Source organism: Vombatus ursinus, unplaced genomic scaffold (assembly GCF_900497805.2).
Source record: "Vombatus ursinus unplaced genomic scaffold, bare-nosed wombat genome assembly UNPS02014768.1, whole genome shotgun sequence".
NCBI lineage: Eukaryota > Metazoa > Chordata > Mammalia > Diprotodontia > Vombatidae > Vombatus > Vombatus ursinus.
Genome location: NW_020954546.1, coordinates 35,472,495 through 35,484,630, shown reverse-complemented (window position 1 = coordinate 35,484,630; position 12,136 = coordinate 35,472,495). Strand labels below are relative to the sequence as shown.

Below are 12,136 nucleotides of genomic sequence, written 5' to 3'. Positions count from 1 at the left end.
GAGCTAGAGAGGCTTTGATCTCCACTTTTTTTTTTTTTTTTGATCTGCACTTTCAAAACACAAACAGGAACTGTTTCTAGATCCACCTCCTCTACTCCAGACCCTCCTCTCCTTCCCACCACAGCATTCATCCTTCCTCGGGGAAGAAAGACAATAATTTAAATCAACAATTAAAGTAGTCACAGGGCAGCAGATACCAAGTCAGAGATTGCAAGAGAGGAAATATCTTCTATGTTAGGTGGGGTATAGGGAATGTGGACCAGGATGCCTTTTAAAGTTTCTGTGATCAACATGTAGCCTGACCCAGATCTCATACACCAATGTTGATTTAAAGTGTTGATTTAGAATTGGAACACTAAATATATAGGACCTACAGTGAAAAAAATAAGAGCGGCAAAATGGAATTTCAGCTCCCTCTGTTGGCCCTAGGATAAGCAGTCCTCCACATTCCTCACCCTTTTTCCACACCTCACCATGACAAATACTCTACTCCACCCTGCCCCATAGGATGATATGAAGCGTAAGGTTGAAAAAAAAAAAAACTCAGGAAAGAAGTTTTATTTTCAAACTTCTAAGAAGACATTAAAAATGCCAGGTAGAAACCCAAACAAAACCCTGAAACCAAAATGAGAAGCATGCCCTGGGGACAGCCAAGAGAAGTCCAGCCAACTGGAGCTGGGGAGAAAGGGACACTCTAGACTAAGAAATTTCACCCAGGAGCCTGAGTCTGTGCATTAGTGTCTCTGTATTATGGAGCAGATGATGGGGCAGCATGAACCCTGCCCCTTATCTCGATGCTTCCCTGCATAATGGGGAGAAGGATCGGGGACAGCAGCAGGTGGGTGTGAGATGTAGGAGGCACAACTCTCGGACAACACTGAGAATAGCCCCGTGGACTTGATCAGCTCTTGCCATGGCAGTTGCCCCCTGCTCCCTAGTACCCCACTACTAAGAAAACCCAGAAGGGCTAGGGTGAACAGGCGCAAATGGAGGAACCATAATGAGAAGCCTCTCAAAGAAGTGGGGCACATCAGACTAGGCACAACAACTTGGCTTGGGATGCAGCTATAGGAGGACACAGTCTGACTCCTGCTTTGATCGCTGCCTACGTTCTCCGGTTGGACGTCCAGATGAGGCTCCTCTCTCCTGTATCAACATGAACAACTGGTCAATTATCTACCCTGGAAAAGTATCAGAAAAAGTAGAGTTTGGGGTTCTAGGCTGATGGGACGTTAGAAAAGACAAAAGTGAAAGGGAGTACTGATAGAATCGTAGGAGGGGAGAGTATTGGAAGGTTTGGGAGTTTGAAGATGAGAAAAGCAGAGGTGAGAGACACTGAGATTAGGGACACTTGGGGAAAAAGACTAGCATCAGGGAGACCAGAACAGGCCCTGCCTAGGAGGGAGTACCAGGACTAGTGCTAGGGTGGGTTACCTGTGGGGATGGGGCACGGGGTGGCATGGGCAGTGCCTGCTGTTGCTGGTACTCTTCCTGCTGCAGCTGCCTGGCCAGTTCCAGATCACTGAGACCCAAGGCCCCTCGTTGCTGTTGTTGCTGGAGGGACAAGGCAATCATATAGTCCTGAAAAAGAAAACGGGCCGAGGACGAAAGACACTAGGGAAACTCAGTTCTAGCTTTACCGATAAATCCGTCATCCCCCCCGCCCCACCCCAGATCACCAGGCCTTTCTCCCTTGTAGCCAGAGACAAAACCAAACCAAAAAACCAGTTAACCTTGTATAGTCAGACAGTAAGTAGGGAAATAGAAAGCAGGAGAAGAAAGAAAGAAAGTAGATGGATAGCCCTAACCTGAGATCCACAGACTCCTGAGTCTGATTTCAGGGGGTTTGTAAACTTGGAATGGGTAAAAAAAATACAATTTTATTTTCACTAACCTCTAACTGAAATCTCGCATCAATTACAAATTGGGGGAAACAAACAAACAAAAAATATTGTGAGAAGGAGTCTGTAGGTTTTACCAGAGTGCCAAAGAGGTTGATCACAGAACCTGGACTAGATCATCAAAAACAGATAAAACATCAAATTACGTCCCTTATTCCTTACCTGCTGTTGCCCCATGAAACCAACATGAGCCCCTGCCTGACCCACTCACCTGATCCACTTGTCGTTGGGTCTCCTGAGAGTGAGCCCCACTCCCCGCTCCCGCCTCCTTGCCCAGAGCTTGGCTTAGGTGGAAGTCAGAGTCACAGAAGCAGCTGTCTCCATCCACGTTGTGCAGGCTCTCCCAAACCACCTGTTCCTCCTGCAGAAAGCCCTGATCCGTGACCAATAGGTAGAGATGACTCTGTCAAAGTAAAAGAAAGTGGGGCAGGTAGGTGGTGCAGTGGATAGAGCTCCAGCCTTGGAGTCAGAAGGACCTGAGTTCAAATCCGGCCTCAGACACTTGACACATACTAGCTGTGTGACCCTGGGCAAGTCACTTAACCCCGATTGCCTCAGCAAAAAAAAAGTAAAAGAAAGTGTTCAAAAAACAGTTGATGGGAAGGAGTGTTGGGGATTTTGTGGAGGTACAATTGCTAGGAAGCAATTGGGGCACATTTGAATCTCCTGGGTTTGGTGAAAGAGTGTGAGCGTAATTTTGGTTATATGCATCTTTTTTTTTTATCATATGTTTCCATAGGATCATAGATTTAGAGCTAGAAGGGGCCTTAGTGCATTATTTGGGAATAAGGGGATATCTGAGCATAAATGTATCTTAAGTATGTGATCCCTGTGGTCCTGTTCTCCCTGCTTCTTCCTCACTGCAATGCCTGCTACCCAAGGGCTATGGAGATGGAGTCCAAATTCTTCATTGAAGGACATTAGCTTAAACACAGTGAACTGGGAGAATATTATGTAGGAAAGAGGTCATTGGGAATACACAAGCCCCTAACCCCCTGAAACCTCTATCACCTTATGCTTGATCATAGTGCTAAAGTGATTGTTTCGAAAAAAGACACTGAGTTCTCCTTCCTTGGCAGCTGCTGTTAGCTCACATAGTCCATGGTATGTCAACTGTGCTGCTGTCACTTCCAGGAACTGCTCTGCGATTAAGCCTGGCAAGGAAAACACAGATTGGGATGAATTTTGATGTAGATCCAGAGTTTGAAGCTGAAAGGATCGCCCAGAGATGATCCTAAAACTCTGGGGGCCCTTTAAAGTGCAATTCTTTTTACCTCCCCAAACATTACCTCCACCTGCCCTGTTGCCTGCCTCATTCTCCCCTCCCCATAAAGCAGGGGGTGTGTTCTAATGGTAGAGAGTAGGGGGCATTACCTTCTGTCACGAGGTTGGTATCATTTGAATGCTTACAGGTGATGATTTTCTCCACCAACTGATTGTAGCTCAGTTTGCCAACTGCACTCACAGCCTCAGGGCTCTACAAGGATGATGAGGTTGCGTGAATGAGAAGAACCCCCTCCCCACCACCCCAGGGACGTAGGATGCCTCCTATATCTCACCTTGGCTACAGTAACATGACCAAAGGTGCCCGATCTCTCAACTCATAAAGAACTGGTACAGGTTTGCACGTGCTATTTATACTTCTTTTTAATGTCTTTTGTTTAAGGTTAATCTGCCCAGAAATTCCCATCAACCATTCTGTATTCTAATAGCCCCCTCAGCCCTCTTCCTCTCCTTTCCCTCTTAACCCCCATTCTGTTCCTGCTGCTCTCCCCAGCACCTTGTCTTGCTTCAGTTTTGTTTGGAGAAATAGAACTCCTTGTACCCTCACCTGTGGATCTACCAGCCAACCATGGTAGAGGGGAATTCCAAGTAGGTCAAAGACACTGCACTCAGGTGTATATTCAAAATCAGAGACGCCTGTGAACCGCACGTTGACATCCAGACCCGTGGCCAGTTTGGGTAGTACTGTCATTGCATCATCTACATTCTGGGGGCGGGGGGGGGGGAGGGAAGAGACAAAGAAGTTAGCCCATACCTCCACACATCTCCAAGAAGAGAACAGAATCCTGCTATTTCTGAACTCCCTAGGCCCAATAGTCTTGATTCACCTTCCCTCGAACCTTGCATGATTCATCAAAACCCTTCTGATCCCTGCCTTTGCTTCATCAACCCAAACAGATAAGGATCTTTCCAGGAGAAAGAACCCCTGCCCTTAAAAATGGGGAAAAGGGAAATACACTAAGGAAAGAGGGGAGAAGGTTTGTCTAAAGTGCCCAGTGGTGAATTGCCACCCTCCATTCCCTATAAATCTTCAGATCTCTATCTTGGAAGTCCCTCCTGCCTTACCTGCTGAAAGTTTAGCTGTAGTGCTTCTGACTTCTCTTGTGGCTTGATGGATAGTAGACAGTCTCCTACAGTAGAAAGTCCTTTATGAACTAACCCTCACAAACCTCCCAAACAGGTTCTCCCTTCCCTTGCAGAATTGGAGATCCAGAAGAGAAGCCAGATATGAAGCTATCTTAGAATGCATCTCGTTTCAACCTCCCATTTTATTAGATGAGCAAACAAGTCCAGGGAGGCTAGGCAGAAAAGTAGTAGCCAAGCAACAGCTTGAATTCAGGTCTCCTGATGACCAACCTGATGTTCTTTTACCAGCCAGACTCATAGAAAGTGTCTCACAAGGAAAACCCCTTGCTCTTCCGAATTTCAATTCTAGACAAATCAACTACCTGCAGAGCTGCATTGAATACCACTCCAGTCCACATGCAACTCACTCACCAAGATGTGCCATTAGCTCATCTGAAGTGATCACTTCCTTTTGAGGGGCCAGCTTCACCTGAAGACAAGAAGGAATGCCCAAAGAATTAATGGTGTTTCTGTCCTTTCACAAGTTCCAGAACACAAAGCATTGTAGAAAAAGGGAGCTATGGGTGGTGGGTAGGCTAGGTGGATGAAGTGATATGAATAAAAACATCTACAACTACTGTTAAAAAAAATGAGATTAAATATCAGGAAAAACTTCTCCTTTTCAAGGGGATAAGACAAAGAAGAACGGGATCTATCTTTGAGTTACTGAAACAGATGGCATAATGTGAAGTTCTGTTACCATTTGAAAGAAAAAGGAATGACGTGGAAGGTAGCTAGAAAAGGAGGCATTCTACACTTCCCCTCAGCAGAAACTCCTCCTGTGCCCCCCTTTACATGTATATATATGCATACCTTCCACTGAAGAAAGAGGATGTTCATGATGGCAAGCAGTGGACAAGGCCCATTGGTGCTCTGAGTGATAATGGGTGTCCGCTCCCCCTTCCAGGGGATCCATTTCACACAATAAAAGTCAGGCTCAAGCTGATGGTTTGAAGGAGACTGGGGCAGCTCCTGAGGGCTGGGCTCCTCCTTCACTGCTTCTTCTGAGTTCTGGGTTCCTAGAGCTGGTCCTGGTTGCTGTAGATCATCTTCTGGAGGGGGTGACTCCAAGTTACCCTTGTCCTGGGCGAGCAGTGAGACTTGGTCTATTGGTTCCTGCCCTCCAGCTGCACCCTTAGTATCTTGAGTATCTTTGTCTTTAGGGTCCAACTCTGACTCTGACAGGACTTCATTATTTTCAACGGTGTCTGCTTCTGGGGTCCTGATTTCATCAGAGGATGGCTGGCCAGGCTGAGGGTGCTCCATGGCTAGAAGGAAGCAAGTCGGTTGTGTTCCACAGGTGAACCCTCTCCAATGACTGCAAGGATACGTTCAGTCCAGGCTTGGTTATCAGCAAAGTGAATAGTTCAGGGAAAAGTTAAGCGTCAGATATAGGTAGAGCTAGGGAAGTCTAGGAAAAGGAGAGTAGTGACAGTGATGAAAAGCTGGGTGTGGTTCAGGCACCTCTACTGGGTACAAACAGGACTAACTTCTTTTTTTGGCTTGTATAAACAAGAGGGTCACTGTCTGCCTCTATCTGGCTGTTACTAGATGGAACTAAAGAGGAGAAAACATACAAATATGTGGTGGATTACTCCAGTGAAATCAGGAGCGCAGACTGGAATCAGCTCTCAAAAACAAAGAGAATAAGAAGAAGAGAAAAGGAACAAGAATAAGAAGAGAAACAAGGGGACTGAGCCACACAAAGGAGATAGAGGAAGAAAACCCCCCCACCAAACAGCACTAATTATTAAAATTTTGGTGTTCTGCTAACCTGATGAAGAACATCAAGACAATAATCCCAGCCATGACTCTCAGAAACCATAACTCTTAGAAAGAAGAGGATTGAAATCATTGTCTGGACCCCTCTGTCTTTTTTTTTTTTTGACAAGGCAGGGGGGTGAAAAGTGACTTGCCCAGGGTCACACAGCTAGTAAGTATCAAGTGTCTGAGTTCAGATTTGAACTCAGGTCTTCCTGAATCCAGGGCTGGTGCTCTATCCACTGTGCCATCTAGCTGCCCCTTGGACCCCTCTGTCTTACACCAAGGCCCTGCTACCTGCCTGCCCAAGAGATACCTTGAATAGACAGAAGCTTTATGCTTTTCCTCAAAGAACAAATTATCTGCTTTCTCCCTTCTTTTTCAGAAGGGGTCAAAGAGTGAATAAGTTTAAGGTACTTGGAGTTTTTAGAAAAGATGGATAATAAATTAGAATAATGCCCCCTTTAGGGCATTGAGGGACATTTTATGCTTTTCTGAGAAAACCTCCTTTCCTTGCATGGCCCCAAACTGCAGCAGAAGAGTAAAAGATAGACCTTGGGAAGGACTTCCCTGTAGGTGAGGAAAAGAAATATAGGAATAAGTTATGGAGGGGGCAGCTAGGTGGTGCAGTGAATAGAGCACTGACCCTGGAGTCAAGAGGACCTGAATTCAAATCCGGCCTCAGACACATAACACTTACTAGCTGTGTGGCCCTGGGCAAGTCACTTAACCCCCATTGCCCAATTTAAAAAAAAAAAAAGGAATAAGTTATGGAGACTAAATTGAAGCCCTGATCATACACTATGATCTCCAGCCCCAGAGCACAGAAGCAATTCCTAAAATAGTAAGGAAACCTTTCTGGATTAATTGGAAGACAGGGATAACTTTCCTCCCAACTCTACTTCATCAAATACGTTCACCTCTTTTGAACCTCACCCACCCCATACATATATACAACATGCATTTCCCCCCTTGATTGTATATAATGAATAAGGTCAGGGAATTCCATGATTAACTTGTGAGGCTCTATACAGAGATGAACCTTTGTCTGAGACTTTAATTCTATCTCTCCACAGATGGTGTGGACATGTTCATTGGCATCCGTAGATATATTGATAACTCACTGAGGGCGAGTGATTGAATCTTATAGATTGGAGATTGGTTTAGGTTGTTGTGGATTGATTTGGAATAGATCAGTTGACTCAGTCATCAGGTCAGAATACTCCTTTGTGCAGGGCCTATGAACTAAAACAGACATACCAAGCCTTTCATCCTTTTTGTCTTTTTGGAGAACAGAATAGAGAGTAAGACCTGGGCTCTGAGGGTTCCCAAATCCATCTTCCCTTCTACAATGACTTCCATTGGGCAGAAATACATGGGAGGTGCATTACTATCATCCATTTGGCCTAAGAGGATTGTTCCCAGAGCAAAAATCCAAGAAGCCCAATACCTCCTGGACGGAGCGGAGATTTCCTGGTCAATGTCAAGGTCCTGGTCAGTATGACCCTAGAATCCAGCCTTCTCATAAGATAAAGGGGCATTTCCTGGACAATATCAACCTTGGGATTGTTTTTCTAATAACTTCAAGTCTGAGAATTTTGGTATTTAGGCTTTTACAGATAGAACGGAAGTTATTGGGTAGCACCAGCCTCTTAAGGAAGAAGAAGAGGATTATACATATGACTCCTTGAACGGGAAGAGCAGCAAGAGAATCAAGCTGCAACATGAGGGAGCAAAAGCTCTTTTTATTGTTCTCTACTATCATGAATTATTTGGATGGTGTAGGTCCATTGGGAAGGAGGTACATATCTAGCAATGCTCTTCCTTTCTAGGGGTAGTCTGAGACGCTAATGCTTAATGCCTAGATGAAGATGAAACAGAAACTCACCAGAATATTTGGGGTTTGTCTCCCTAACAACCTCAAGTTCATTTCCCATCCTAAGGAATTTGAACCAGGGTGGTACTAAGACTCTGGAGGACCACGTAGGCCCTTTGAGGAGGGTGGGACTCACTGGCAAGGGAAGGAGAATCTTATTGACTTCTTAGAGACAGTGAATATTTGTTTTTGCATTTTCTAAGGAGCAAAGTCTGTCCTGTACTCAATATGCACTATTACCCTGAACGCCTGTACAGGAGCTAGGGATCCTTTTACCCCCATCTTTGGAGACTGAGTTTGAATTATAGCATGAAATTTCCCAAAGGCAACTCATCAGGAATGATAGAAGACAAAGAGACAAGGCTTATGTGCCTGCATCCAGTTGTGAACTCAAAACTTAAAAGGTTAAGCTTCAGGTTATACATGACTGGGTCAGTAAATAAATAAGTAATTTACTTGTTTAATGAATGTTCTTGTTTTACATTCATCTAGCTATCTTTATATCCTTTATGTCTATAACCATTTAACTAAGTAGCAACAAGGATGTAAACATGTCTTGGATGATAGTTGATGAAAAGGGTCTTAGGCCTTGATCTCCAGGAAACATCCCCCCTTGAACCTTCTTCGAATTCCTTTTACACAGGTTCTCTGAGAGAGAAATGAAATCTTCATAGAAATCATGCATTTTTCATTTCCCTGTACTAGCCCAGAATACTCCCCATTTTGAAACACAGAGATTTGAGGGTGGAAGTTATAGGAAGAACTGGAGATGGGGAATGGGAAATGAAAGTTCAGGTTAGAAGAATTGGAGGAATATGGCTGTAGCATATGTACTCAAACTACCCATCCTCTCAACTTAAGTATATGACAGCCAACTGCATGTCATTATATTTTGTTAATTTTAAGTCAGAATGCACAGAAAGTACTTTCGTGTTTTATTCCCTTCTCTCTCTCTTTCTCTCTTCTCTCCCTCTTTTTTCTCTCTGTCTTATTCCCCCAACCTTCCTGGGGGCACTTAAAGAAAACAGGAGGTTGATATTAAAATGATCGGTAAATGTGGAACAGTTTGGAAAGCCCCTCTCATATCTTCTGTGTAGTGCCAGAATCTATTTATAAATAATTGGGGGATTGGAAGTTAATTAAAGACTTCTGAGGCAGATACCCTTTAAAAAGAATGGGATGGGGATGATAGGTGGTACAGTGGATACAGCACCAGTCCTGGAGTCAGGAGGACTTGAGTTCAAATCTAGCCTCATTCATTTACTAGCTGTGTGACCCTGGGCAAGTCACTTAACCCTGACTGCCTCACCAAAAAAAAAAAATTAAAATTAAAAAATAAAAAATAAAAATAAAAAGAATGGGGTCCTATCAGGTCAGAAGAGACTAGATCAGGGACTAGGGGCTAGACAACAAGAGAACTTGAGTATTAGAAATAATGACCAGATATAATTGTACATGTATAGCCTGTATTAGATTGCATGCTGTCTTGGGAAGAGGGGAGGGGGGAAATTTAGAACTCAAAATCTTATAAAAGTGAACGTTGAAAACTAAAAATAAGTAAATTAAAATTTTAAAAAATATAATGACCAGACTGGACAGAGACCTATTTCTCAAGGTATACAAAGTACATCCTGTCCCTATGCCCACCCTTAGTTTGGTGGGCTTTAGGATTTCACTTCATTTCACTGTAGCAGAGGTTAAGTGGGAGCTAAACCAAAACTGATCAATTCTCTCTTCCTCTTGGCTCCCCAAATTCTTAACCATGCTCTCTACCTTAAGTCAGTGAGGATGAAATAAAGCCTCAGCCCTTTCTTGAGAGATAAGGGACATTATCAGGGAATTCTTAGGGAACAGCCAATTATGACAGATATGAAGGCAAAAGAAAAGAGACTTGTAGCTATCTCAAGGAGACCCTAGGAAACTTCCCTTTCTCACTTAAATCCCTCATTGTCCCAAATTCCTTTTCACCGTCCCCCAGACTCTCCATTCATGGTTCAGAGTTTCTCTTCCAAATAACTCAAAAAGAGTATCGTGGTGCCCCATCCACTTCCCTACACAAAGGAGCAAGATGCATTAAAGGAAAGAAAATGTAAGAACCAAAAAATCTCCTACATTTCCCCCCTCAAAAGACCTTTCAGAATGTGTGGAATAAAGCTTGGGAGGGTGGTGTCATCTCCCAAAGGCTACATGGGAAAGAGATGAGGGTAGGGGAAGGAATTAAAAGAAAGTTTTACCTTAAACCAGAGGGAGTTTCTTCAGGGACTCAGTTCAGGAGTTTGCTAGGGGGCTCCCAATCCAGAGAAGGATGCTCTCGGCTCAGCTTCAATAGCTTCTTGCAGCTGTCAACACCTGGGCTGACGGGCTTCAGAGCTGGTTGGTGTCCAGGCTTGGTGGAAGCAGTTTCGTACTCACGCCCACCACTGTCGGGCAGTGGGAAAGAGAGGAGGGTGCCACAGATACAGCTCAGCTTTCTCCCCTCAGCCCCATCCTGTATAACCTTCGAATACGCAAACCCCTTTAGGCTTTGGGAGGGTCTCCAGATCTAGGGTGTGCTCTCCAGGCCCTGACTAAAGCCTGGTTTTCCAGGGGGAAGTTTCTGTTTGTTCTTCTTTTTTCCTTCTTTTTTTCTATTGAGAGAAATCATCAGTTAAAGACAGATTCCCTGGGGCAGGGGGCAGACAGCCGAATTCCAAAAGGTTTTCATAAGAGCCATCTGCCGTGGTCAGCAGCTGGCGACAGACAGAGAGAGAGAGAGAGAGAGAACGAGAAGGAAGCGAGAAAAACAACAGAGCCCTTCTGTTCCCTCCCACTGCTGCTAGAGAGGATGAGGACTCTTGTGCCTCTCTGGTGAGATCAGGGAAGAGCAAGAGAGGGGGTAGGAGCAGGAGAGGGAGGGGACAACATACTGTCCACCCAGCACTCCCGGAGCTTTCAGTGTGTTTTGCTTGCAATTGACTCATTTCATGCCAACGTGTATTTTGGCTTTTTTTTTTTTTTTTTTTTTTTTTTGCCCTTGTTCCCTCCTGGTGCTCTTAGCCCCTGTTCTCCTTTCCCCGAGCCTTTGCTGTGTCATTTTTGAGCCCTAGACAAACTTGTTGAGCTCTCCTTGTACAGCCTTACACCCAGTGGTAACTGAAAACATAGCACAGTCAGTCCAAGACTCCTGAGTTCCAGTGCTTAGGCCACGTCCCCACTACTATCATTCCCATTAATAACCAACTTAGGGAGCATCAAAGAAGAAGTAGGGGTTGAGAGAGGGAAATAAAAAGATAGATAAGTAAATGAAAACGTGTGAAGGGGCAGTACATTGGGGTAAGGAGGGTAGGATGAAGGTAAATGGGGACTCCTGAGAAAATAAGTGACAAGGAGGTAGGAATTCCATTTCTAAATTCTGAGGGGACCCTAAGTTCAACTGAACAATCGTTAAGTGACTATGAGTCAGGCATTGTGCTAGGTGCTAGGTATACAAAGTACCCAACAGAAGTCTTGAAAGGGGATGAACTAAGTTGGGAGTGGGTGGAAATTCTGGGTCTTAGAAGGGCAAGCGATGAGTTAGGGTGGCAAGAAGTCATTAGGATCATAGAAGACTGAGAGCTGGAATGTCCCATAGGTACCTCAGACTCAACATTTTCAAAATAGGACCCTTTCTTTTTCCCTCTAACCTACCCTTACTTCCAGACTTCCCAATTTCAAAAATGAAAGTCTCTGTTTTCAAGGTCACATTCTACCCAGGGATACAAGACATATACAGATAAGTATATAGCAACAGAAGGTGTCAGTCAGTCAACAGGCATTTTAAAAGAGCCTATATGTGCTAGGCACGGCTAGGTGCTGAGGATACAAATAAAAAAATGAAGCAATTCCTATTCTCAAAGAATTTACATTCTGCTGGGGGAGACAACAAGTACACGCGTAAGTAGGTATGAAATAAATATAAAGAAAATAAATACAACATTGTTAAATACGAAGTAGCTTGGGAGGGAGGACACTAGTAGCGGAGATCAGGAAATGCTAAATGTAGCAGCTGGAGCTTGAACATATCTTGAAGGAAGAGAGGGATTCTGAGGCAGAGGTGAGACAAAAGTACATTTTGGGCATGTGGTGTAGCCAGTACAAAGACAGAGAGATGAGAGATGGAATGTGTTATATGAAGAACAGAGAGAGGGTGACTTTGGCTGGATTAGTGTGG

The 12,136-nt window shown here is 44.3% G+C and overlaps 1 protein-coding gene across 3 annotated transcripts; it reads right to left on the bottom strand.

Annotated features, from left to right (window-relative positions):
* Positions 1-540: 540 nt before the first annotated feature.
* Positions 541-10,753, bottom strand: LOC114043052 (ubiquitin carboxyl-terminal hydrolase MINDY-1-like). Of its 3 annotated transcripts, none has more exons than XM_027861912.1 (10): positions 10,182-10,753; positions 5,124-5,628; positions 4,683-4,740; positions 4,251-4,315; positions 3,733-3,891; positions 3,276-3,378; positions 2,913-3,055; positions 2,113-2,304; positions 1,435-1,581; positions 541-1,146 (listed from the first exon to the last, which is right to left on the bottom strand). In XM_027861912.1, exons 2-10 carry the CDS (start codon positions 5,574-5,576, stop codon positions 1,066-1,068), a joined length of 1,401 nt encoding a protein of 466 aa, XP_027717713.1. In that variant the 5' UTR covers positions 5,577-5,628; positions 10,182-10,753; the 3' UTR covers positions 541-1,065. The 3 variants fall into 3 exon arrangements, with proteins under 3 accessions (XP_027717713.1, XP_027717712.1, XP_027717714.1); XM_027861911.1 differs by having other exon boundaries at positions 5,124-5,578; XM_027861913.1 differs by having other exon boundaries at positions 1,435-1,554; positions 5,124-5,578.
* Between the last annotated feature and the right edge of the window lie 1,383 nt (positions 10,754-12,136).

Coding starts and splice junctions, on each gene's coding strand:
- LOC114043052 (XM_027861912.1), bottom strand. CDS start 5,576: ATGGAGCACCCTCAGCCTGGCCAGCCATCCTCTGATGAAATCAGGACC. Junction 4,741..5,123: donor TCCTCTTTCTTCAGTGGAAG/GTATGCATATAT, acceptor TCTTGTCTTCAG/GTGAAGCTGGCCCCTCAAAA. Junction 3,892..4,250: donor TACAGCTAAACTTTCAGCAG/GTAAGGCAGGAG, acceptor CCCCGCCCCCAG/AATGTAGATGATGCAATGAC.